Here is a 27,967-nt window from a genome sequence, read left to right on the forward strand (position 1 = left end):
ACGTGGAGGGTGGGGGGGATGCGTGACGTCAGCAGGCACACTGCGTAACGCTGCAGCATGCGGGTGACATCACAGATGTGACGTCACCGCTCATATGCCGTGCAAATATATCCATTATTGCGCCCCCCCCCCCCCCCCAAAATACAACAGTCTATTTTTATACTTTTTGCATGGTGTACAGTTTGCAAGCTACCCACATGCCAAATTTCAGTTTTATTGCATGTTGGGAAGTATGCTAAACATTTCGAACAAACACATATTCACAAATTTATCAGCCCCTGAGCACGTGGTTGTGATGAGAACGCCCACTTGCCACCAGCACTATTTATGTTTGTTGAACTTGTTTCGCACCGTACGTAGACAACATTGTTAATCAGAGGTGCGGTGAAGGACAACACACTAAACACAAAAAAAGTAGTTCTAAAGAAATTAGTTTACAAACTTGATTTGAAAGTGCTTACGTCCATTGGCTTACTAATAGCGGACAGAAGAGCATTCCAGACGGCTGCATCTGAAAGCGTGTGATGCGGTGACCGTCTTTGGTTAGCCAAAATCCGCTGCGAGGATGATCGGAGTTTACGCGATGGTTTATGCTCCTTGACGACATCAGCAAGGTATCGTGGTTCCTTTGTGGCGAGCACTTCGTTCGGCCACCAGAAACCAAAGCAGCTCGGGCGAGCACTGAACATCCAATCTTGGAGTACCCATCACGACATGTGCCAGAGAAGTTAGTCCCACAGCGACATTCATCTGCACACCCCGCCATCGTCATTGCCCTTGCACGTCGGTGTTTAAACTCCCCACCGTGTCTCCACCACCCCCCTCCCCACACTGCAGAGGTGCCCAAGAAGTGCCGCTTTGAGCCGGAGACTGGCGACTGCAAGGCCGCCTTCCCGCGTCACTTCTACAACATGACCACGGGCCAGTGCGAGAACTTCATCTATGGCGGCTGCGGAGGCAACGACAACAACTTCCACACGATTGAGGAGTGCGTGGAGAGCTGCAAGTGCCACAAGAACAGAGGTCCGTGCACCGCTGGGCCCCACGCGTGCGGCATGACGCAGCTTTGACGCGTTTTAAGATACGTACGGAACCAAAAGACCTCCCGCGCCATTTTAGAAAAATAATTGCGGTACTGTTTTTTTAAGTGCGTTTTCATTTTTTAACTCTTCTGTTACAGCGAGGCAAATGCCGATTGTGCATCCAATGGAACCTTGCCATACATGGGGGAGTTCACGACCAGCGGGGGTTAGTACTGAGTCAATGGCCAGGAGTTGCTGTTGGAGTTGCGGTGGAACTCCACTTGTCCTTGACTAAGCGAGGGTGGGGGCCAACTTTACCGACCCTATCTGGAATCTAACCGATAACCACGGGGAAGCTTTCACGAGTAGGACACCCCCCCCCCGCCAACTCCCACCGTCGGACTGCGCCCCTGGCCACTGAGCATGCGCTGTGGTTAGAATGGTGTTTTCAGTTTTACATGCGGAACTTTGTACAAAGAATATAAACGACCTCTGCGATCTCGGTGTGCATTAATGCGCTCAATGAAGTGACTTCAGAAATAGTTCTGTGATCTCATCTTCTGGGGGCAATTGTCAGACAGGGCACTAACCGTGCGAGCGGTGAGAATACTAAAACGGACTTTTCTTTATCTAATCACGCAATGCAAATGAAATTTATTCACACGTGACTCATCTGGTTTGCGGTGCTCTCATCAGTGTGTTGAGTCACTGCACGCTGTAAAATATAAAAGCGCAGCCCTGCAATTGCTCGCTGACATCATTGCTGGCGGAAAGGCCGCCACCGGAGGGAGCTCTAGATAACCACTCTGGTTGTGTATTTTGACCTTCTCTTATACACTCGTCAGATGTCTTGGCATAGGAGGGAGTACCCATACGTTACCCCACCGCGTGCGACCTGCCAAACGACTGTGGTTTATCTGTTCATACTGTTGGGTGGGCATCGTCGGGGGGGGGGGGGGGGCGGGGCGGATTCGAGATACTTGCACCGTTCTTTCCACTACATGCATCGACACAGTGACTTCGCGCAAGGGGGCCGTCTAATTACATTCACAAAAATCCACCGTTTTACACTAAGTGGCGGTGACCTCCCCACGTCGCTTGTGCCAGTGCACGGTGTACCTTGAGGCCACGTGAAGTGTTCAAGGCTCGCAAGCAGGAGGTCGCGGAACAGACCCAAGTGCCATGGGTTGACTGGTCGAGATGACTTCCAGATGCACACTACACTACAACAAAGACAACAAAGATCCTCAGTGTATAGCTTTAACAGACTCTGAGGGCAAGTGTTGTTAGCGAGCACCTATGAAGGCCGGCACGGCACACGAGCGGGGTGGGTGGCCAGCACCACGCCCGACCGCCTTTGTCTCTCCAGTGGCGATGTTTACACACCACACCAGGTACTCATTTGAGGCTGAGTCGACCTAGGGTAGGCCCAGGACCGGTTCTTATAATCGTCACTGGTTTTGGCCGTGAATCGAACCGGGGTCACCATGTTCGTAGCGCTACACCACCGCTCCCCACACACACACACGCACGCAAACGCATACGTACACACATGCGCGTGGATGGTTACTTTAACCTCAACGTTTTCTGTTTCTTTCCTTTCCCCCCCCCCCCCCCCCGGAAGATATGGGAGCCTCAACTTCGATGATCCAACCCAGAGGCAAACCAATGTCCAGCCAGAAAAGAGCGGGCATGAGGACCAGCGAGTGGAGCATGAAGCAAAAACAACTTCGGAAGAACGGCGAACGAGCAGACCGCACGGAGCATTGAGGGCAGAACTGACAAGAGCACGCAATTGCAGCGCCGTCTGTAGTCGCGAGGTCGGTTGGGTTTCATAGCTAGAGGCACCGACAATATATTTTACGTACTTACTTTTTTTGTTAACCCGCTTCAGCAGTTTAGTTTGCGCCGGTGGATCTCAACGGAAACGAATGGGGCTGCGTGTGGAAGGAAGCGACTGCGTCGAAGTGGAATCACCGATGTTTATGGTTCAGGCGGCTGATCTCCAGTTAACTCACTTTTAAAGTCACGCGCCCGTTCTTATTAAACGCAACACGCCCATCCCTCGCATCGGCATCTGCCGTCTGTAATCGTCACCAAACACTACTATGGCTTAACGACACGACGAGTATTACTCACATCGTATTTTGTTTGTCGTGTTCGTCTCATTAAAGAAAAGTTGTTACGTGATTTTGTTGTTTTGTTGTTATACGCTTGCACAAAATACATTTTATTTTCACACTTCAGTAATCGATGCACTACATTTTTCTTCTACTTTTAAATAATAAAGGGCACTTCACCAAACGCCATTACAACACACGTATCATTGGACGTACGGGCCAACGGTGTCTGTGTCGTAGTCAACTGCAATGCTGTGGCCACGCTTCTCTCGTACGCGTGGGTAATTTTTTTCCCCTGCTCAAATAAGCCGCGCTCACGTGCAGTGTGATTGCTGCTCTCAATCGCAATGTTTGGGAGTCGAATCCTGTTTTGGTGGGTCCGGGGGGTGTGGGGTTTGGGGCTGACTCGGCCAATCATCCCGCTCTCTTAGAGTCGACTAAATGAGTAACCACGGGGTGGAGAGGTCAACAGTCGTCTTGTGGATGTACTCGCCCTTCCCCCGCCACCATATGAACGCGGAATTTCCACCGCCAGGCTTACACCATTAAACAGTAGAGGAGGAGTTGCCCTCCGTGCTCATCTGAAAAGGAAATTACTTCGACTTTAAATTTTTAGTCTCGATGTGTTTATAGCAAATCCCCAGTGTCCAAAACATGCCATCAATACAGCGAGATTGAAAGCGTGAACGTTAATTTGTGTATTCTAATTTTGTCTCATTAGCTGCAACGTTTTTTTGTTGGAACCAGTGCCAGCGTAAGTAAGCACTCCTTTTCTTAAAAAGAGAGAGAGGACATAGTCATCCTCTCAGCCGACAAGGGCAATGCTACTGTTATCATGGATAAAACCACATATAACAACAAAATACAGGACCTTCTTAATGACAGCAGTTACACCAACATTAACAAAGATCCTACCAACCGCCTGGTTCCAAAAACCAACAATATAATCAACAATTCGACTTCTCTAAACGAACCATTCAAGGGGCTCTCTCTGCTGCTAGACCATCCAGATTATATGGTCTTCCAAAATCCATAAAGAAGGTTCTCCACTTCGGCCCATCGTTTCCACTATCACCTCACCTATCTACAAACTGGCCCGTTTTCTGTCTGATACCTTGCTTCCATTCATAGGGCAAGACTACCTCAGCAGTACTTAACTCAGCTGAATTGGTCTCTCTAATCAAGGGCATCTCACTGTCTCCAGATGATTTGCTTGTCAGATTTAATGTAGTTTCTATGTTCACCAAGGTTTCTGTACCTGACACCTTAGCAATAATTGAAAACTTGGTCCAACATGGACTGAATCCGGATGTACCAACTTTGGTTATAGACTGCCTTACCAACACTTACTTTACCTGGAATTGTACTTTCTTCAAACAAAATGAAGGTACCCCATGGGTTCCCCCTTATCACCAATGATAGCGAATGTTTTCATGGAGAAATTTGAAACAGATGCCATCCAACATCCACCCTACTTCCTTTCTTGTGGAAGAGATACCTAGATGATACTTTCGTCATTTGGCCACATGGTCTGCCAGCATTGAACCAATTTCTCAACCACATCAATTTCATACACCCATCCATCAAATTCACCATGGAAGTGGAGAAGGATGATAAGCTACCATTCCTGGATGTTCTGTTTGAGAAGAACCTTGACGGCTCGTTGGGACACTCTGTCCACAGGAAAGGCACCCACACAGATTCCTATCTAAAACCTGATTCCCACCACCATTAGGTCCAGAAGAATTCCCTCATCAAAACACCACACCATGGGACCCACTGGATCTCCGACCAACACCACCTAGCCAATTAACTGTAATACGTACACCAAGCCCCCAAGATGAATGGGAACTCAGACCACAGTATCCGCAAAGCTGTTTCTCCAACCATGGGGAGACAACCATCTAAGGACCCAATCAAAATCATCACCTTGCCATACTTAGCAAGTGTTACCAAAAATATTTCCAAAATCTTAAACAAACACAAGATCCAGGTCCGATTCAATACAGGGCACAAAATCTGTGATCTAATCCCATCTGTGAAGGATATCATTCCTGACATGCAATACCCTGGAGTCTACAAACTGAGTTGTACCTGCGGTAATAGTTACATTGGGGAAACGAAACGACATGTCTCGGACTGTGTTTGCGAACACAAGGCAGATCTGTAACATAGCAGAACCAATACCTCTGCCGTAGCTGACCATTGTTATAACGCTGTGGGCTCGCATGATATTGTTTCTTCCGAGACCAAGGTACTCTGCAAACCTTCGGGCTACTATCAAAGGTTTGTTCATGAAGCCATCCAGATATATAAACATAGACAAACTTCAACCGAGAAGATGGATACAAATTGAACAATCATTGGAAGGATGTTATCAACCAGGTAAAACCTTAACTGTTTATGGTTGTTCCATCGTACCTGCCGGTTTACTAGCACATTTTTATCTGTTCATCTCCAGCTTCCAACTTTTAGCCCCGCCCACTTTCCCCCCCCAGCCTCACGTCCTCTTCCCCTAGCGCTCACGCGGCCCCCCTCCCTCTACCCCGCACCCCCCCCCCCTTTCTCTCTCCCCCTTGCCTCTCCAAACGCAGCAACATTTCGGTGATTTGAGAACGGCTCGCTGATGTTGTTATTTATTTATTCGCTGTTGATACGCTAAACTCTGCCACATGCACACAGAGAGAAATGCGCGTGTGTGAAACAATTTAAAACCCTTAAATTCACTCAAGCAACGATTATCAGAGTAAAAACCCAAACACGCACGCGCTCATTCAGCATCGCCCTCCTGCTTTAACTCTCAATGATGTCCTAGAAAGTAGGTCCATTGCCTGAAACGTCGTTTAATATATGTGACCATTAAGGGCCATGCGGTTTTATTTGACGAACGCGTTGAGTGATTTTGTGACAGCGAGAGAACGTCCCACATGACCTGGCAGTACTGATCGTGCATTCGTGCGTTTGACCTCGCTCTGATGCACGTGAGTGCGATACCTTGCTTGTTCTTGGCTCTGTATCAATGTGTTTTACGTGGTATATAAATGTAAACCGTGTAAGATGTAGATTTTAATATTTTATTTGGTGTGATTAGATGTTAAATACCTCGCCTGGTCTACAGGTGGTTGTGAGTTTGATCCCGACCCTGACGTCTATTAAGCCACTGCTATACATTTCCACATGATGATAAGCCACTTCGGTGAGCTATCATCTGTGATGGCCACATCGTTTTTGAAAAAGAGCAAGGTAGCTCATCAGGACTTGCCTGGTAAAATAAAATGAAAATATAGTCCATAGTAAATCTTTTATTGAAGTTTTCACGTATGTGTCATTTGATACCCTGGACACAATTGCGAAGGGACGTTCCAGTTAAAACATTTTAACCATCAACATCCTGTGAGCTCACAACATCGGTGATGAACAAGGCAGTGAACATTACTTATCACGAGGTTAGAAACCTCACGATACACTCCGTGGAAATGTGCTCAGGTGGTCAAGGTCATAGACACAAGCTTCGTATCGCACGCAGCTGTCGAGACGCAACGTGAGACACGTTACACGGTCGGCTTTGACCAGTTCCAGACGGGAGCCAGGTCCACTCGTTACGCTCTCAGTGGGAGCCGCGCACGCCACGACTCTCAGTGGCTTCTCACCGATAACCGCTCGCTGTGGCTGAGAGACGCTGTTCCTGGAGCGCACACGGCGGCGGTGTGAATGCAACAGGAGCGTTGCGATTTATACAAAACCCAGAGTGGCCAGGCAAATGGTGATGGTTTGTCCCTCGGGCTGATTTCGTCGGCTATGGTGAGGCTCTGTGGGTTTCTGCACCAAACCGTACATTGAAAAAACATTCTGATTCAAGATTTTAAACGAATTATGTCGTCTCTTTTATTGCCATTTATTTGTTCAGGATTTGTTTTAGTATGGTTTTTAATTGTTCTGAAAAATGTATCAACTTAATGGTTTTTTCGGTAAAGTCACGTAGAAATAAAATAAATAAAATAATAGAATACGACCTTTCGATTGCAATACAAGCAATCATCATCAGGTACGAATGTGTTGTCTCTCTCTGCTTGTGTGTCTGTCTTTGTGTGTCTGTGTCTTGTCTCTCTCTGAAAATTCACACTTAACTTCTAATTTAGATATTTTTGGAAGAATATAATCAATCAGGCTATGCGTTAATTGTGTGTTGACCGACTCTCTGTGTTGCATTGCATTACTTTCCCAAATTTTACTAAGTTTGTTTTATTAAGTTTTATTCTCTCTCTGTGTCTCTGTGTTGTCTCTCTAGTACTTCCTGCAGTCACGAAAGCTCCACATCTCTCATTGACATGCTAATTTCTCCACCGCCCCCCCTCTCTCTCTGCCCCCCTCTCTCTATTTAAGGCCTCGACACAGAGGCGTTGTTTCTCTGTGTGTCTCTGTGTGTCTCTCTCTCTCTGTGGCTTTGTGTTGTCTCTCTCTGCTTATGTGTCTGTCTATATGTCTCCGTGTCTGTGTTTTATCTCTCTCTCAAATTTAGCAATCTTTGGATGAATGTAATCAACCAGGTAGGGTGTTGACTGTTATGTTATCCGACTCTCTGTGTTGTATTGCATTCTATTCCTACGTTTTCTCGTTTTTTTTCTCATTCATTCGTACCTGATGATGATTGCTTGTGTTGCAATCGAAACGTCATATTCTATTATTAAATGTATTTTCTTTCTACGTGACTTTACCAAAAAAAACAATAAGTTATTCCTGCAGTCACGAAAGCTCCAAATCAAGTTTATCAACTTAATATTTGTTCATTATTTGACAAATAATCTCTCCAGTTCATGTGTAAATGGGTGATATTCTTCAGATGCAATTTGAATCATGTTGGTAGGTGGGTAATCGGGTGAGAGGGTGGGAGGATGATCGTGTGCGTAGGTGAGTGAGTGAGCGAGTGGGCAGGTGATCAAGTGGGAGGGAGATCAGCCAGGTGTTGGCGCTTGAATAAATATGAGGTGGAATGGTGAGTGGGTGGACAGGTGAATACAGTAGGTGGGCGGGTGGGAGAGTGTGAGGATAGTATAATTAACAAGTGAATGAATGAGCATGTATCGGTGTGGGCAGGCGGGTAGGAGGTAAAGAGGTTGGGTGAATGGGTGGTTTGGATGAGTGTGTGGGGGATCTGGAGTGCAGGTGGGAGGGAGGGGCTCCAAATGGCTGGGGGGTTGTGGGTCAGGGAGTGGCATGTGTCGGGTCAGAGAGTGTTGAGTGCAGGTGAGAGATCGGTGTCCATTATTACCAAGCGTAGTCATTATTATTATCATCATCATCATCCATCAGTCAGGATCCATTCATTAGCATAGCTCACGGTGACGAGGAACAAGTAAACCGACTGAGAATGCTGCTATAAATACCACGAGACGCGCCATGGAATGTGGCCCAAGGCTACAGACAGCACTTACTTGTGAAGGCGTAAGCAGTAGATTTATAATATAAAAAAACAACAGTAACTATCTCAAACATGCCTGTTAACACAAGTCAGTCAGCCTCAGCTCTGAGAGAGACACAATCACAGCCTGGATGACAATCTTGAAAATAGATTTTCAGATTAAATGTTTTATTCATCCAGAATACATTGACCCTTGACACAGAATACAATATGATTCCAATTCACAGGTAACCCAGAACAAAATCAAGTCTATATTTCCGCGATCTAACCCAAGAAACCTTTATTATGGAAAATATTGGTCGCGAAAGCTTCCGTGTTAAAGTCGATTTGTTTAACCATTTGCAAGAGTGCTGATAGTGATGCTGCTTCTGCTACCGATGATTCTGTTACTGTTACTAATTATTATATTATGGCTGATGCTGCTGGTCCTACTCCTGTTGATGATAATGATGATGGTAATGGTGATGGTTCTGCTGCTACTGTTGATTATGTTACTGCTGATAATTATTTAGTATTATTGATGCTGCTGGTCCCATTCCTGAAACTGATGATGATGCTAACGATGGAGCTACCACTGCTGATGCTGTTGCTCCTGTTACTAATTCTGCTGCTGATGGTACTTCTGCTGATGATGATGATCGAGTTGAGTTGAAGTTCAGTTCAACGAGGTGAGAACTCAGGAGATCAGGATGCGTCTCATTAACAAGAGTGACCTGGATCACAAAAGTGAAAAATAGCAAAAGAAGTCAAACCCATGCCAGCAATGGAGCAAATAGAAATCTCACACACAGCCCAGAACACAATGCGATTAACGTTCACACAATTACACAACTGGCACAATATAATCAATGCGTCTCAAATAATCTACGCGTTGCTAAACAGCCTGCGATTTGAGGTTGGGTTCAAACCGGATTGGTGTATCACGTTAGGAGATGTTAACTCCCTCGCTATGTATGCAGGAGGTTGTGGGTTGATTCCGACCCTGAAAGCTGCTGTATATTTGGAGTTTGCGTTGTCATTATCCCTGTAATACCACACAGTGTCTGTGTGTTATTAATGCGTGTTGAGACAATATTAGTCGTGTTGTAGTGTAAGGTAGATCTTCACTGTAGATATATATCAGGCGCTTAATTACTTTAACCCACTTCAGAGTCAAAACACAGTTCCTATTTTGTCAGCAGAGGGAGGCGTTATCCCATGAATCGAAGGTTGTGGCTGCATGTCTAAGTCTGAGAACAGATACTTAAAATAGAAATAAAATCAAACTTTTATTACGAATAATATTGGTGGTGAAAGACCTCCTCCTACTAATACTAGAAGTGACTTCTCTCTATCTATGCCCTGCCCGCAGTGGAACTCCGTACTCTCGGCGTTGAGCACCATGCGGCGTGCGGTGCAATATGACGGACGATGGGGTCAGAGAGAACCTTGGCTCCCCCCGCCCTCCCCCACCAATGCGGTAACCACTGCACCACCGCTCCACCCCACACTACACACATGCCCCTCTATACACTAAAGACAAATATCTCACATGTAGCCTTTACAGACTGTTGGGGCAAGTACTGTAAGTAGCGAGTTGCAACTATGAAGGCTGGCACTGGCACACGAGCGGGTGGGTGGCCAGAACCACGCCCAGACACACACAATGAACGTACATACACAGACACAAAGACACAGACACGAAGACACAGACACAATAACAAAGACACGTACATATATAGGCATACACACACCAACCCACTCCCACAAATATAATGAGCGACTTCCGGGACACGACATGTAGAGGGTACTTCTTCTTTAATTTCTTACACTGGGCACAACACAGGCCAACCTTATTCTTCTCAAGGTCGACTCAGCCTCAAATGAGTTCCTGGTGCAGTGTGTAAACGTCACCACTGGGGAGACAAAGGCGGCCTGGCGTAGTGTTGGCGATCGTCCCCTACGAGTGCCGTGCCGGCCTTTATAGGTGTTCGCTTACCAGCACTTGCCCCAACAGTCTGTTAAGGCCTCATGGTGGATCTGTGTCTTTGTGTGCATGAGTCTGTGCGTTGTGCCCGTTTCTCTGCGCTGCTCACGCTCTGTGCTCTAAGGACGCACGACCCAGATCCAGAATCCTCACTGAGTCACCATCACCCCACACACTCAGTGCGGGTAGAGCGGTTGACTAAACGAGTGGTGAATAGAGTACAACAGCTCCATTGAGTCAGCGCGGTAAAACGACAGCAGCCCCGACTCCCAGTGCAGGTGACACCCGACTCTCCGGGGAGGATCCCTCACCGCAACTGAGCTCTTTACACCACCATGCCAAACTGAGCGGCTGTTGTTATCTTTATATAACATCCAGGATGAGTCGTTCTGTCCCAGGCTGCATTCTTTACCACTCCCTTTGCGTGCGATTGTCCTGTACGCGACTCCAACCACACAGCCCCCCGCCGCACCCCCCACGTCCACCTCCCAGTAGTGTTGACCCGATGAGAAGCTCTCGGAGCACAGGGCTTGTGGCCAGTGATCAAAGCGGTGTGGGTGATCAGGGCGACCCTGGGAGACAGCGGTCCGCGTCACCGTCCTGAGATCCGAGGAAATCTGGAGTTTGTTGTGGGCCGAGTTTTGGTCCAGACTCGATGAGCGTCCATCTGCAGTAACGATAATCACAGTCGCCGTGTAACAACAGCACAGCTATAACAACAGCACTCGTGCACTACCACGCACATACATTACAATAGAGCAATTCATAATGAGCATCATTATACAACATAATGTATAGCTATCGGTGTGATGATAAGTAATGACACTTTGTCAGGCCTCCCTACACCGTGTGCAGCGTGGATATCAACACCGCCGCAGCTTCTCTCTGTGTGTACAACAAACACAACGATCTCCTGTGTAACCTTTAACGGACTGTAGGAGCAAGTGCTTTTGGTGAGCACATGTGGAGGCCGGCACGGCACACGAGGGGGTGGGGTTGGCCAACACCACTCCCGGCCGCCTTTGTCTCCCCTGTGGTGACGTTTACACACCGAACCAGCGACTCAGTTTCTGTTTAATTTATTAGGTATATCCCTGTGAGCCAAGCGGCTCTTGACTCGGGCGTCACGGCAACAGACAAAAAAACATGAACAAAGAACATCTTAAAGTGACGACACGCAACAGAAACATCCAGGAAAACCCGGCTGAGTCGACCCAGCGGAGGCCCATGACCGGTTGAAATAATCCACCGCTGGTGTTGGCCGTGAGCGGGAATCGAACTCAGGTCGCCAGGTTCGTAGCGCAGCAGTACTGTAGTGATGTGCACTCGTGTGTGTGTGTGTGCTATTCATAAACATTGATTAATGGTCGCGGAGAGCGGTAGCACAGTGCTTAGCGCAGTGACCCCAATTTGAATCTTGCTCACGGCCAACATTAGTGACGATTATCGGAATCGGTCCTGGGTCTCCCCTAGGTCGACTGAGACTTAAATGAGTACCTGGTGCGGTGTGTAAACATTGCCACTGGAGAGGCAAAGGTGGTCGGGCGTGGTGCTGGTCACCCACCCCTCATGTTCCGTGCTGGCCTTCATAGGTGCGAGCTAAGAGCACTTGCCCCAACAGTCCGTTAAAGCTATACGAGGGATCTCTGTCTATATAAACGTATCGGTATATATTGATACGTGTTCTTTTGTAATTAACTTGTGTGTTGCCTGTGTAGTGATTTACACGGGCAAATCAGGTTATGCCTTGGTCTGGCTGTCTAATACAACTTAAAGTTACCTTGAGAGCTTCAGGCTGTAACACTGAACCATAATAATCCTCAAGGTGTCTGTATCTCGCTGCCTCAAGCACTAATAATTATTAATCCTAAGAATATCAGCAAAGCGTGTGTGTGTCAAAGACTCACACGCAAATTAGCAACAGCATCCTCACTCAATCGTACACACGTGGAGTGTTAATAGACCTCTTGTAATAGTGATTTACACTCATCTGTGTGTGCTACAGTATATGTTAATGTGTCGGTATATTGATACATGATCTATAGTAATTTACCTTTTTCCTATGCAGTGATTTACACGGTCAACCAGGGTGAAGCCCTTGGCTGTTTGTCTGATAAACCTCTGAATATTAACACAGAATCCTAAAGGTGCCTTTGATTCTGAGAGCTTTAGGCATTAACACTGAACCCTAAGAATCCTAACTGTGTCTGAGTCTGGAAATCGCAGCCTCAAGGACTAATAATGAATCCTAAAAATCGCAGCCATAATGTTTCTGTGAAAAACAACAACAACCGCAAATCGCCACTAAGTGGTGGTGATGTCACCCCGACGCTTGTGCCAGGCTATGTGCACGTTGAGGCCACGTGAAGTGTCGAACGTCCGCTGGCAGGAGGTCACGGGACAGATCCAGGTGCCACGGGTCGACTGACTGAGATGACTGGCTGATGCATCTGTGCAGGACCGCCATTTCCTGAAAACTTATTGGGGCTCCGCAAGCCTCTCCTCAGCGTGCCTGGCAAGGCGATGTTGAATAATCCTTGCCAGAACCTGTCCCGGCACACTGAGGAGTGAGATGCCCTTGTAGTTGTTACAGTCTGTGCGGTCCCCCTTCTTAAAAAAGGGGACCACCAGGGCATCCTTCCAATCCTGTGGAACCCATCCAGTGGTCCAGACTGTTGTTATGATGTCATGTAGGGCAGTCTGTGCACAAACGCCATCCTCCCTCAGCATTTTGCTTGGGAGATTATCTCTGCCCGGTATCTTTCCTGGTCTCAGACTCTGGATCGCCTTCAGTACTTCCCCAATAGATGGCACCTCAGCCAGCCACTCACAAAGGGTGACTTCTTCTTTTAATATTTGAGACACCGCAGCCTCAGCAGGGTCATCTCCACTTTGTCGTACGATGTTTTCCAGGCTGAGGGATTGTCCCTCCCCGAGGACCTCACAAAAATGCTCAGCAAATCTGCAAACCGGATCCTGGGGTCAGAGATTGGATCACCGTTCTTTCCCCTAATGATGGTAATAGGTGTGGTGCTGCAGGTAACTTTTTGATGGAGTTAAAGAGCGATTTGGGATCGCAGGCCATTGAGACAGACTCCATCTCATCAGCAACCCGCGACCACCACCCATCCTTGCAGCACCTCACGGCTCTCTGAACCTCCGAGCGAAGGCTGTGGTAAGCCTCCTCATTCTCTGACGTGGGATGCTGTAAACCTATGAGAGTGGGCTTGTCGCCTTTTCTCAGCCATCCGGAACACCTCTGTCAGCCATGGTCTCTGGGGAGGTCTGAACCGTGTACCCAAAGCAGCCATTGCAGCTGCATGAACCAAAGTCCTTAACATCGCCCATTTCCCCTCGACATCTGGAAGATTGGGGGGCGATGCCAACCACAGCCACAAGCGATGATGAAATTCTCGCTTGCAACTTTCATCAGCTAGCTGAGACCATGCCACTTTGGGTTTGAATGGGGTCCTGGGTGTTTTTATAATTGACCTGTACAAATCCTACAGGCAGCCTTTGTGTCTGCAGTGGCGATCTTTACAAGACGTACTAAGTACTCATTAAGGCTGAGTGGACCTAGGAGATCTCCAAAATTGGTTTTGAATACACTCACCACTGATGTTAGCCAGGGCCGTGAATAGTCTGTTGGTGACCATGTTTGTATATCAGTGCACAAACCATCCCACCTTCACTGGACATCCGTACTTACTCTCGCTCATCCATGAACCCATGCACCTCCGGTTAGCATGGTTGGAGTGAAAGAAGTTCAATATAGATCTATACACTATTACAAAGATACGATACCTCCGTATATCCTCAACTGACTTTAAGGGCAAGTTCTGTTAGTAAGTGTCAATGAAGGCCCGCATGGCACACGAGGGGGTGAGTGGCCAGCACCACGTCAGGCCGCCTTTGTCTCCACCAGTGGTGATGTTTACACACCGCACCAGGTACTCATTTGAGGCTGAGTCGACCTAAGGTAGGTCCAGGACCGGTTCAGATAACCCATCACTGGTGTTGGCCTTGAGCGGAATTCACACTCGGGACGCCAGGTTCGTAGCACAATGCACTAACCACGACACTACCGCTCTACAACATACATGTACAAGCGCAATTATGTGCACAATAACAGATGCACACGTAGCAAGAGTCCGTGGAACTCACACATGAATGCCAGCAGGTTGACCACAGCTCCCTGCAGGGTGATGATCGAGGCGATGTCTTTTTCACTGGGAGATGAAGGTAGAGATCCCTTCTGAGCGTCTCTCCTGTGAGACCAGAACCAGCAGTGACTCACACAACCCGTGTGTAACACAGCATCATCTCATGAAAAATAAGAATAATTTTTGCCCTTTCTGGCAATAAACTAGGTGCTCTGATGTTCAAACACCAAATAGAAACCTTTTGTAAGGAATACAATCTGCATTAACCATACCTACTTGTGGTTTAAATGCAAACAAACATTCTCAGATAAATATATATGATGCAATGCCTTTGAAACTGATTGGCCTAGAACAGACGGCTTTCTTTATGGCCGAGTCTCACCAGTGTCAGACCAGAGAACGCCAAAAGGCGACCAGTGAGCATGTTTGTTTGCAGGTTCATCACAAGTACGTGTCGAATTGCTGCTTGAATATCTTAACAACTGTTTTATTGCCAGAAAGGGTAAAACCTATTCTTATTTTTCATACTATCATACTGGCAAAAAGGTCCCATCATTTAGTATCATTTCACACAGCATCATACCACACATTATCATCATCATGCACAACATCATCACACAGCATCAACATATACTATCACTCACAGGATCATACCACACATCATCATCATCACGCAACCAATGTCCCACACAAGGCGTCACCCCGTGTGTTAATCTGTGTGACTTCATGAGTCCATACCGGTTTGTCTCTTTCAGGTGAACCTGCAGGAGTCAGACACAGGGGGCGCGAGTCAGTTCACCTTCAGCCACGTTAATCACACGGTGATTGGTAGACGCGATGAGGCTACGCTCAGCCATTCGCGTATCCCAGTGTTGTTGGTTGTGAACTCGATGGTTTTCATCAGCAAGGTGTGGCCTCCCAAACAGTTGCCACTCAGTACCCGATGTCATGGGAAGAGGCGTCCGTAGCACTCGATATCGATTAGCAGTGATTGTGAACCAACATTCAAAATAAGTACGCACTGTGAGGGTGAATTACAGCCAGAGCGTCGCGTTAGCAGAGTCTATAGTTTAACAGGGTGAACATATAATATACAAATCCACGTTGGTGAAATTGATTATACATTTAATTTCAGAATGCATGTGCTATGGGTTGTGTTGACGATACAAGTTGCGTTATCCTGTGCTTTGTGTTACATCGCATGTGTCTCGTTTATAAATGTAATGAACACGCGAACTGGGCACTCGCCCTGGCTCCGTGAGCGCTCTACCTGCAGGAACGTGAGCGAGTCCCTCTCCTCCTGCAGAGCGTGCAGGCGCGTGGCTTCTGCTTGGAGCTCGCTGATCTCGCGCTCGTAATGAGCGATGTTCTCCTCGATCTGGGACAGCAGCTCACGCCCCTTCACGTCCACGCAGTCCAGAGCTGCCCTCTCGTCCTCATCCAGCGTCGCCCTCATGCGGGTGAACTCGCCTGAGATGCGAGCCTTGGACTGGACCATGGAATTCTGCAAGGGGCGTGGGATGCATTCTATCAACTCATATACCATTCTGTAAAGAACAAAGTCACATTGTTTTCTGGAAACTTCAAACCTAGTTTTCCCTGCCTTGACATTGTCGCGCTCTCTCGAGAAACGGTGCCTTAACGCGGCGAGAGAGTTTGTGTACGTCTGAGAAGCTGATCGCTATACCGTCGAGAGCCTAGTGCTCTCAGAAGGGTCACCCAAGGCGGGAAGACTTCAGTGGAGACGTCAGACAAAACCCGTTTCGAAAGGTCCCCACATGACCTTTTCAAATAAATGGTGATCCAAGAAAGCAACGGGAAACTACTTGGATTATTGCTCCCTTGAAAACTTCAATGATGACAAGCAAAATCAACAAAGGCCCTGAGTATCGGCGTCCTTTAAATAGGACAGGGGTGCTAAGAATCTCCGAGCTTGTGTCAAAGAACCCTTTCAAAGTAGCAACTTGGAACGTTAGAAGTTTACTTCAAGCAGGAAAACTAGCCAATGTCATACAAGAAATGGATCGACTTAAAATCAACATAATCGGTCTAAGCGAAACTAAATGGCCTGGAACAAAAAAGTTTATATCGAGCGAACACCACATCTTCTGCTCCGGAGGAGAAGAAAACACCAAACAAACATACGGTGTCGCCTTTATAGTACACAAGAAATTAGCGAATAAAGTCAACAACTTTACCCCAGTATCAGAACGAATAGCACTACTACAATTAGCAGGCAACAAAGTCAACGTGAACATTCTACAGGTTTATGCTCCAACAGCAGATAAACAAGATCATGAAATCGAATCGTTCTATGAGCAACTAACCAACACGCTGAAGCCGCTGAAGAAGCAAGACATCACTATAATCCTCGGCGATTTCAATGCCAAGGTTGGCCACGGTCGAATGCAGAACATTGTCGGAGAACACGGACTAGGAACAAGGAATGAACGAGGCGACAGACTGGTTCAATTCTGCCAAGAAGAACGTTTCAGTATTGCTAACACGTGGTTCCAATTACCACCTCGACGACTGTACACGTGGACCTCGCCGCAAGACTCCGACAACAACATCGTCAGGAACCAAATCGATTATATCCTAATTAACATCAGGTTTAAGTCCAGTGTGATTACAGCAAAAACCTACCCTGGAGCCGATATATCGTCAGATCATAACCCAGTAACAGCTACAATAAGACTCAAATTGCGATCAATACAATGTACAAAGACGAGACGAGCAGACCTGGAGAAACTGAAGAACAGCGCCGATAAAAGACAAGTACAGCAACATCTCAACGATAGCATCCGCTCAATAACAACAGAAACAGCAGATGTTCAGGAGTACTGGCGCTCGTTCAAACAATGCATCACAGAAACAACAGAAGTCATGCTGGGACATCAGCCACTGAAAAAGAAACAACGATGGATGACACATTGTATTCTCGATCTAATGAGCCAACGAAGAATGTACAAAAACAACAACTTGGAGAAGTACAAACAAATGCAACAGAAGATCAGAGAAGCAATCCGACAGGCAAAAGAAAAGTGGATGGAAGAACAATGCGCCGAGATTGAAGAACTAATTAAAAAACATGACAATTTTACTCTGCACAAGAAGCTCAAAGAAGCTGGTAACATCTACAGACCAGCCCCAACAGCTACCTTGTATGCGGACAACAACCAACCAATCCTAAATAAACAACAAAATGGACACCTGGACAAACTATATACACAAGCTCTATGGCGCCATGAGAACACCTGCAGAAAAAGACCAACAGATGTCGAAAGACGCTTTACACATTTTAACATCAGAAGTAGAACATGCAATCAAAACAGCTAAGTCAGGCAAAGCGTGCGGGCCCGACACAATCCATGTAGAATTGCTCAAACTATTAGACAGTAACAACATACGACAACTGACTAATTGGTACAATCAAATATACAATGGCAATAAAATTCCATCCGACTGGCTACAATCCATCTTTGTGGCCATACCAAAGAAAGCAACAAGCCGGAAATGCGAGGACTACAGACTGATAAGCTTGATGAGCCACGTGCTGAAAGTCTTCCTGAAGGTGATCCAACAGCGCATACGCTCCACATGCGAAAATGCATTGAAGAACACACAGTTTGGCTTCTGCAAAGGACTAGGCACAAGAGAAGCAATCTTCTGTCTACAGATACTACTACAGCGATGCTACGAACATCAGAAAGAAGTGTACATCTGCTTCATAGATTACGAGAAAGCCTTTGACTCAGTCGACCACGACCGACTAGCAGCTCTATTAAAACAACTGGGACTAGATAAAAACGACATCAACTTCATCATTGCTCTTTATTGGAAGCAAACAGCCCAACTCCGATATGACAACGAATTGACAGACCCAACACCAATACAAAAAGGTGTACGACAAGGCTGCCCACTTTCACCCAGTCTTTTCAACATCTACTCGGAGCAGATTTTTGATCGAACACTAGCAGATAAAAACATTGGTATTAAAGTCAATGGACAATACATCAACAACATCAGGTATGCCGACGACACTGCACTGCTGGCCGATTCGGAACAAGACCTACAACAAATCTTGGACGAGGTTGCCACAGAGAGTCAAATATGGGGCTTACGAATTAATAAAAAGAAAACAAAGGTTATGAAGGTCAGCCGAACTACAAGCGAAATAACAATCAAGCTTGGTAGCGAAAAATTGGAACAAGTACACCGATTTAAATACCTTGGTGTAATCATTGACGATCAGTTGAACCATGAAGTCGAAATCAAGAGCAGAATTGAACAAGCAAGGCAAGCATTTATTAAATGGAAAACACTCCTTGCAGACCGCAACTTGAGTACATCACTGAAACTGCGCACACTGAAATGCTACATCTGGTCAATTTTGCTGTACGGAGTTGAGACGTGGACACTGACAATAACAGCAACAAAAAGGCTCGAAGCTTTCGAGATGTGGCTGTATCGAAGAATGCTGAAAATCCCATGGACAGCCAAAACCACCAATACACAAGTTCTGCAAGATATGGGCACTGACAGGCAACTGCTGAAGACCATCATTAGCAGGAAGTGTTACTACCTAGGCCACATTGCCCGAAACGACCATAAATACCAGCTATTAAAGCTAATCCTGGAAGGAAAAATCGAAGGGAAAAAACGACCAGGACGGCCAAAAACGACATGGCTCAGTAACATCAAAACATGGCTACAATTAACAACAGCACAAACTCTACACGCCGTGCTAGACCGGGACCAATATCATCGTGAAGTCGCACACGCCGTTAGGCAGCACTAAAGAAGAAGAAGACATTGTCGCTGGATTCCCATTGAGCAGGTCAATAACTTTAAGTATCTAGGTGTTATCTTGTCCTCCACATTGATCATATGGCCAGTAATAATATAGTCCAAGCCGCCATACTCCCTATATTTGACTCCTGTGAAATCATCGACCACCTAGCCTCTTGTTCCATTATACCACCTGGCCGCCCACTCACCTCTAATTTGTTCCCCCTGGATACCTTCATCCTAAACGTCTTTTTTAACAAAACTACCAAATATGTGTAAAAACAGTACAGGGGATTAGCTGTCACAGGAAGTAATGACAAGGGAGTTAGCATGGGAAAAGACTAGGGGCAACAGGAGGTAATGACAGGATTTTGGGGTCTAGGAAAAGGATCGAGAATAGGGGATGTGGCAAATTGAGAGAAGGGAGCAGGTGCGGATCAGGGGCCGAGAGCCATCCAGAAGGTTCTGGAGAAGGGTCATGGCCGAAGGTCAAGGGATAGGCCACGCTGGGGATAAAATGGGTCGAGAGGAGAGGCTTGAAGCTGCTGATGGAGTCGGCGTCTTCGCCTGTCATGTGAAGGTGTCTTCAATAAAGATCATCACAAGAGTAGTGTCTCCTGGAGTCGTTACAACTGGTGTCAGAAGTAGGGTGGTATCATCGTGTCACATTATAACTAGAGATAAAAGCCACCTGAAACAAGGGAGAGGACGAGGAGAAGACCCCCCTTCAGTCAGCCAAAGGAGGCAGGGTCTCGGTCAGCAACCCCGTAGGTGAAGAAGAATCTGTGGCGGCAATGAGGAGGGAGGGGGCCGAACGATAGCAGCCAAAAATCACGGAGGGGTGGAGCGAGGTGGTGGGATGGCTGGACCAACTATTGGCGGCAGTCGCACAGCTCATCTTGCAGTTGGGCGTGGCTGCGGCGAGAGGGGGAGTTGCGGGATCTGCACGATCGACGGCCGCCATCGCTCCCACGGTGGAAACAACACAATCGACAGCCGCCATTCAGCTGCAGCTCCCTCGGCACAAGAGAGAGCAGCGGACGTCCACAACGGATGACTCCCGTCAACGAGTTTATGGCAGCAGGAGGTGACTGGGCCACTTTCACCCGTAAGTTTGAGGCAGCTTATAAAGAAATAGCTTGGACAGAGGGGGAAGCACTGAGGGCTTTGCTGACCGCCCTTGATGACGATGCCCTCGCGGCGTTCTGAGCCATGCCTGAAGGACGAACGGACACTCTTCAACAGGCATATGGGGAGATACTCCATCCAAAAGACAGAGGAAGTTCCTGCAGCGGAGGCGGGAAGAGGCTGAGATGCCCCTCGCTTACCATAGCGTGTTGATGGCACTCGGGCAGGCGGCATACCTGCGATTGGACAAGACAGCACTGGACTCACTAGCCATGAAGAAGATGCTGATGTTGGCGCAGGAGATGGGAGTCATATTGCTCATCATGGAGAAGGAGGCGCAGACCTATCTGTGGGTGGCCAGGTGCCTGCAGGCACATGAAAGCATGCACCAGTCCCTTCGAGTGGTGGCATGGGCAGATGAGCCCGTGTTTGGCAAAGCCTCAACAGTCCGGTCAGCGGAGAGCGAAAACTAATTTCTTTAGAACTGCTTTTTGTGTTTAGTGCGTTGTCCATCCCCCCCCCACACATCCAATGAGCACGGTTGGCCACGTACGGTGCGAAAGAATTTCAACACACGTACATAAACAGTGAATGATGTCTCGTTATTGTCCATGTCCTCTCATCCACGTGTCCCTCTTTCAGTCTCAGTGTCATTTCGAGGATGCGCCTTTCCCCGCTGCTTTGCACACTTTCCAGTTTTTGTTCCGTCTGCTACGCCAAATGTTCACGTTGCTCGCACGCACATATCAGACGCGGCAATGGTACACTTGAATAAATGCGCTACTACTTTTGGGACATTTGATACGTGATTTTTTATATAAAAAGGAGGATCCGGAGCAGGGGAAGAAGGTGGCGGTGGCGGTGCAAGGCTGAGCTCAGCGGCAAGGGGAGACATCGCGATGGCCTCGAGGTTGGGGGCCGAGGGAGGAGGCGACCCCTTCAAAGTGGGGTCCCGCCATCATCTGCTTCCAGTGCAAACAGCCGGGACACATCGCGTGGAGATGCCGGTGCGACGCCCGACCAACGACGACATTGCCGGCATCCACCTTCCCACCAATGACCGCTCCACAGCCACAGCAGGCAAGTCGCGACACACCAGACACCCGGGCCGAAACACCACCTCAAGCATCTTGGGCATCCGGTGTTCCAAGTTTCATTTTCACTCACATCCATTAGTTGTCAGGAGGGTGGCCCAAGTCGGGCATTGAATGGAAAGGTTGGCTCTCTGGGTGGTGGCAGCTGCTGCAGACACATCAGCAGTGGCCAGCTCCATTGAGGGGTAAAGGTGCGCGTTTTGATCGACACTGGTGCCTCGGCCACCATTATCTCGAAAATTCTGTATGACATGTTGCCGTCAAATGCTCATTAAGTAATTCCGGTAGTGAATGCGTGTGTGGCGCCTAACGGTGGGAGCATGAGAATCATGGGGCAGGTCGAGGCATGTGTAATGATTGGGGAAATTGCAATGTCGGGGCCTGTTTTGATTTCTAAGACACTGGCTGTTCCTTGCCTATTGAGCACCGACTTTGTGAGCAAATTGCCTCTTAATATTTTGATGGACCAGAAATGCATTATAATGCTGTCAGGGCAGCTATTGTTAAAAAAACATTTACTTACTCCATTCGTAGTGAGTCAGATACAAACATAAAATTCCAGGCCTTGGTTAGGGAATCGGTATAGATTCTGCCAGGCATGCAAATGTTGGTCCCATTGCATTACCGCAAACGAATACATTTAGCCGACCTCGATGCAGGAGTCCTCCTTACACTGTCCAACACAGCGATCCGTGTGATTCCGCTGTTGGGCACGCAGACGATCCTGCAGGTGAGCCAGGTGCCAATTCTGTACGTGTTAAATGTAGGTGTGGGAACGGCTGTGGTCCAGGCTCACGCGACGGTTGTGTGTTGCAAGGCGTTTGACTCGGTGGCGATGGATATTGTGGATGCGGTGGTAGAAAGGGCCGAGTCGAATGGGAAATGGGCTGAAACACTATGGAACGAAAATCCGGATTTGCTTGAGGCACAACGGGGCAAATTGCGGTCGTTGCTCCTGCAATTTTCGGACGTTTTTAGTAAGGGTAAGTTTGACATTGGCCGTATATCGCTGCTGCAGCACCATATTGATACGGGTGACGCAGCTCCTATTCGCCAGAACTCATACCGTATGAGTCCTGTAGAAAAGGAGCATGTACAACTGGCGGTGGATTAAATGTTGTCGGCTGATAATTTCACCATCAACCAGCACCTTGGGGAGCCCCTATAATGCTGGTGAAAAAATCGGATTGGAGTCTAAGGTTCTGCGTCCTTTTTCGGAAACTAAACAAGGTCTTGGTGGCAGAGCCATATCGGCTTCTGCGTGTGGACGATTCTCTGGATGTGTTGTCAGGCGCTCATTTTTTTCGACATTGGATTTATTGTCAGGGTATTGGCAATTACCCCTGAACGAATCATCTAAACTAAAAACTGCATTTCGAACGCCTCACGGACTGTATCAGTTAAATTGTATTCTCATGGGATTGCATTCAGTGCCTACCACATTTCAGAGGCTTATGGAGCTAGTTCTAGCAGGATTTCAATAGGACTCATGCCTCATTTATTTGGATGACGTTATTGTGTTTGGTCGCACGGTCGAGGAGCATTTGCAATTGTTGTGAGTGGTGTTATCCAGGGTACATTCAGCTATTTTTTTTTATTGAAACCCACTAAATATAATGTATTACAAACCTCGGTACGATATTTGGACGACAATGTGAGCGCTTCCGGGATAGCTATGGACCCCGACAAAACAGTGTGCGAACCAGATTGACCGACCCCCAAGTATGTGGGTGAAGTGTGCAGTTTTGTCGGGTTTGCGTCCTATTACCGACGGTTTGTTCCATGGTTCGCGACCATTGCAAAACCCTTGCATGCTTTGACTGCTAAAGAACAGAAGGTCAAATGGGGGGAGGAGGAGGAAGCATTTGTTACGCTACGCGATCGCCTCTCCAATGCGCCTCCGTTGGCTTATCCTGATTTCTCCCTGCCCTTTATTTTAGACATGGAGGCCAGTGACCTAGGTATAGGGGCTGTCCTGTCTGAGGTGAAAGGTGGGGTTGAAAGGGCCATTGCATATGGTAGTCGCGTCCTGTCGCCGGCTGAGCAGTGGTGTTGTGTTACCCACCGGGAACTTCTGACAATGGTCTGCTTCATTCAGCAGTATAAGCCTTACTTATATGGCAGGGACTTCGGGGTCTGCATGGACCATGCGGCTCTGCAGTACTTCCTGCGAGTAGACCAGCCTTCTGGCCAGCTCTCACACTGGCTAGAAATGCTGCAGGAATAATCCTTCCAGGTAGTCGATCGGAAAGGTGTAAGACACTGTAACGCGGATGCATTGTCTCGGTTGCCTCATGAAGAACGGTGTGCATGTGCGTCGGGCGCTGGGCGGTGTAAACCAACCGCAGCTGGGTTGCCAATGGTCGTAGCTTGACTGAGTGATGCAGAACCAGCCAGGGTGGTTATACATAGAGACAGCACTTGGGCTCACGCATGCAGAATGGGGGCAGCTGCAGGTGGATTACAGTTATTATTGGCTTTGTGGCGGTGCGTGGAAACAAACCACTATGCTCCTGCCTCTGCGGGAGTCTCGCGGGTTGTTCTCCATGAAGGACTGTTAATGCAATAAGATGAGGTTTGACACCATCATTGCCTAGTGGTCCCCACTTCCCTGCGGGGGGTAAGCTGACGCGAGCCGTGCATGAAACTAAGCTGCTGCACGTTGGGCATCAGACCTTGCAACGGGACTTTTATTGGCCAGGAAAGTCGACCGATGTTCATCACCTCGTCGCAGGTGGCACGGAGTGCGTGCGCCGAAAGCCCCATTGCAAAGGTATCAGCCCCTGTTGCAGTCCATCACAGTGTCCCAAATCGATGAATTGGTTGCGCTAGACATCCTGGGACCCTTTCCATGTTCACAAAAGGAGAACAGGTTTCTCCTGGTGGGGGTGGAGTATTTTACTCGGTGGCCAATGGCTTGGCCATTGCCGGACCAAACAGCTGCATCCATTGCGGATGCATTCCTACACGGCCACATGTTAGACAAGGGTGCCCCAGAGCAGCTTCTCACTGACCAGGGTCGAAATTTCTCGTCTAAACTGTTGCGCGAAGTGTGTGACGCATTTGGTACAAGAAAATTTAGAACATCGCCATACCATCCTCAAACGAATGGAATGGTAGAATGCTTGAACAGGACCATAACATCTGTGCTCTGTCAAGCGGTTAATGAGGCCCAGACAGACTGGGACTTGCATGTCCCGGGGATCCTGGCGGCATATAGAATGGCCCCACACGCATCTATGAGATTCTCCCCTTTTTTCTAATGTATGGACGGGAAAATGAACCCCCCATAGAGGCTCAACTTGGTACGACCTCAGGAAAAAATAGAGGAGAAATGGCGGCAGTGCGTGCGAATACAGGCAGGGCGTCACTGTTGGTTCATCCACCCATCACACCTCAAGCCATACGTACATCCCCCGCCCAGACACCTCATCCGCATGTCCTGTACGGCCGGGGTCTGGTGTGTCCGACGTGTCTGAGCAGTCGGCCAAAATAATTGTGCTTCGGGGAAAATGCGTTGTGCTGGCCACAGACTGTGAACCCTTGATGCCCAGAGGGCCACAAGAATCGCCCACGGCCGATGGACCGGTGTCGAGATCCCGGTCAAAGTGCTTACATTTGCGGTAGCAGTTCTGCAACCTTAAAATTTACTTGAAACTCGAGCATAACTGTATTCATTCAGTGCGAGTAAACTCTGGACCGGTTTTGGCATGCAGTGTCTCATGAGCAGAGTCAGGCTCGCTTGAATTAACGAAGGTGAACTGCTAGATGCTATAGACAAGGACCCTCTGTGATATGGATCTTTGTCAGACAACAAAAAATTATTTGATGCATAAACTAGTCCAGCGTTTCTGCTATGGAATCAATGCTGCTAAGATGATGCACTCCCAAAAGACTGTGGAGCCGATGGGATGTTTACGAATTTATGTATTAGGTTGAGACAAATGTGTAAGGAAATTAAAATGTCTGTTTATTTTATTTTTTTGTTATATTCTCCGCAACGAGTCTAATTATTATGTTTGTGTTTGGTATTATATAATTTGGCATCTAACTAGGACCCGTATCATTGCGAAACGGTCCTTGCCTGTAAACTAAGAGCAGTACATCAATATTACCTCAAGCAAGCCTGACTCTGATACCGAGACACTGGGTGTGGAAATCAGTCCAGAGTTTGCTTTTACCGAATACTTTGAAACGATGCACTCCCACGTCGTGGGGCTGATGGCATGTGTACATTTTTTGTCATGATTTTTATACAGAGGCAGATATGTGATGGAGACGTTTAATCTGCTTATCTGTTTTTGTTACTAATATTCTCTACGTTTTTTTATTATGAATATCAGCAGCTGACCTGTTGCCCTGCATTACAATGGATACTTCTGCATGCGAAAATACAAACAGGTTCACAGCACTATCCTTGAAGACATATCAAAAGTAGACAATTACTAATTATACTGACCGATAAAATGTACGGCACTAAGAGTTAATCACTAATACATCACGATTCGTGCAAAATCTATTTTAAATGTTTTAAATAGTCAGACTCTATGTTATGTTAGTTGAGAGTTGGGTGCGTGCCATGAGAGCAAAAGTGTTTTCCAGCATTCCCTACTCTCTTGAAGTCGCGTCTCTTGTGTTTATTCTAGCATTTGACAGCCAATTTCCTGTAATTTCATCTTAATCTTCTCTCGTTTAATTTTTGGTTCCTAATTCAATGCAGTCGTTGCTCCAGTCTGCTTTATTTTATCTCAACCATTGCCAGTCATTGGAGTTAACCTGCTAAATGCTGTGCAGTCTCAAGAGACTTGAACTTTTATTATATAAATGTGACATTTTTTCTCATTTATATGTCAAGCACCCATAGCCTTTATATGCAACATCCTGCACAGTTCTTACACACTGACTCAAGACTAACAAAGTTCACTTGAATCTACGGAGTTGTCCTCACAGGGAGAGAGTCATAGACTCCACGCAAGGTGGAGGTCACAGGGTTACAAAGCCCACGTGTGGTACCTGCACGACCTTGCGAGTGGCCTCCATCCGTCCCACGGACGCCTCCGCCTTCCTCCTCTTCTCCTCCACCGCTCGCGTTTCTTCTCCGACTCCACTCTGTAAGAGACGAAGTCACCAGAGGAGACTCCACTCCCTGAGCTGTTCCCTCTCAGCCCCACTCCACACGAAGCCCTCCACAGTGATCGTTCTATAACTGCCCACCATAAATGAGTCCAAGGAAGTCGGCTTGAAAGAAAAAAGAGCGTGGAGAGAGAATCATCCCATCCTGATGGTGTTGATTTAATGAGATGTTGTTGTTGATTCTAGATTTGTAGCTTTCGTGACTGCAAGGATTCATACTCTTAGGTTTTTTCGATAAAGTCACGTAGGTAAAAATAAAAAAATAAAATAATAGAAATAATAATAGAAATAAAATAAAATAAGAAAAATTATATTTCTATTATTTTTATTTTTTATTTTTACCTACGTGACTTTACCAAAAAAAACCTAAGAGTATGTTGTTGTTGCACTTTTTAAGCTCAGGTTTTCTCATTCGCTCCTGAGTGGCTCCCACAAAACCCACGCGAGCCTCACCTTCCGTGTCTGATGCTCATCTCCCAGTGTGATTAACTTATGACCCGTGTGGTCTCCTGTGATGATGCAGTCCCTGCATACGAGGCTGAGGTCTTGCTTGCAGAAGAACTTGAGCTCCTCTTTGTGCCTCTTGCACTTGCGGACTTCAGGGTTTACATTTGGTGAAACCAAGACGTGGTCATTAAACTTTTATTCTCCAGGTGAGGCGCGAGGTGCTCCGTGCAGAAGGATGTGTCGCACTTGAGGCAGGTCTTCACTGCAGGCGTCTTGCCTTCTGGGCAGTTTTCACAAAAAACAACACCAGCAGGAGCAGCAGAAACAGCAGCCATGGTCTCAGTCACTCGCAGCTGCTCTATGAGGTTGGCGAGCGTCACGTTCCTGGTCAGCTGGGGTCGTCGAGGGAAGGTCTTGCGGCACTGCGGGCAGCAATAGAAGTCTACCTCCTTCCAGGCGTCCTCCAGGCACTGGAGGCAGAACGAGTGGCCGCAGCTGAGCGTGGAGGGGCAGTCAAACGTATCAAGGCAGATGGTGCAGGTCAACTCACGGTCCACGTTCTCAGCAGGAGCTATGCTCGCCATGACCCGAGGATGCACCCAAAGTTAGTCGCTGCCTATCACTCGGAAAAATATATTTTAAAACAATGCTTTTACGTTCATAATCTCTTGAGATGTTGAATAT

At 47.4% G+C, this 27,967-nt stretch overlaps 2 protein-coding genes across 3 annotated transcripts in view; one reads left to right on the forward strand and one right to left on the reverse strand.

The window, feature by feature from the left end:
- Nucleotides 1-3,212, forward strand: part of LOC144733037 (papilin-like) — a 47,100-nt gene extending 43,888 nt beyond the window's left edge. For both annotated transcript variants that reach the window (XM_078614764.1, XM_078614765.1), the window contains 2 exons: nt 838-1,023; nt 2,647-3,212. In XM_078614764.1, coding sequence (XP_078470890.1) covers nt 838-1,023; nt 2,647-2,792 — 332 coding nt within the window. In that variant the 3' untranslated portion in view covers nt 2,793-3,212. The remainder of the gene's footprint in view (nt 1-837; nt 1,024-2,646) is intronic.
- Nucleotides 3,213-8,693: 5,481 nt separating this feature from the next.
- On the reverse strand, nt 8,694-27,867 carry LOC144733190 (E3 ubiquitin-protein ligase TRIM11-like). The gene is made up of 7 exons (XM_078614983.1): nt 27,631-27,867; nt 27,290-27,475; nt 26,717-26,812; nt 15,961-16,194; nt 15,429-15,451; nt 14,692-14,795; nt 8,694-11,194 (listed from the first exon to the last, which is right to left on the reverse strand). The coding sequence occupies exons 1-7, from the start codon at nt 27,865-27,867 to the stop codon at nt 10,704-10,706; spliced, it is 1,371 nt and encodes a 456-aa protein (XP_078471109.1). The 3' UTR covers nt 8,694-10,703.
- Between the last annotated feature and the right edge of the window lie 100 nt (nt 27,868-27,967).

The sequence above is a fragment of the Lampetra planeri genome, chromosome 45 (genome assembly GCF_965212315.1).
Source record: "Lampetra planeri chromosome 45, kcLamPlan1.2.h2, whole genome shotgun sequence".
Lineage (NCBI taxonomy): Eukaryota > Metazoa > Chordata > Hyperoartia > Petromyzontiformes > Petromyzontidae > Lampetra > Lampetra planeri.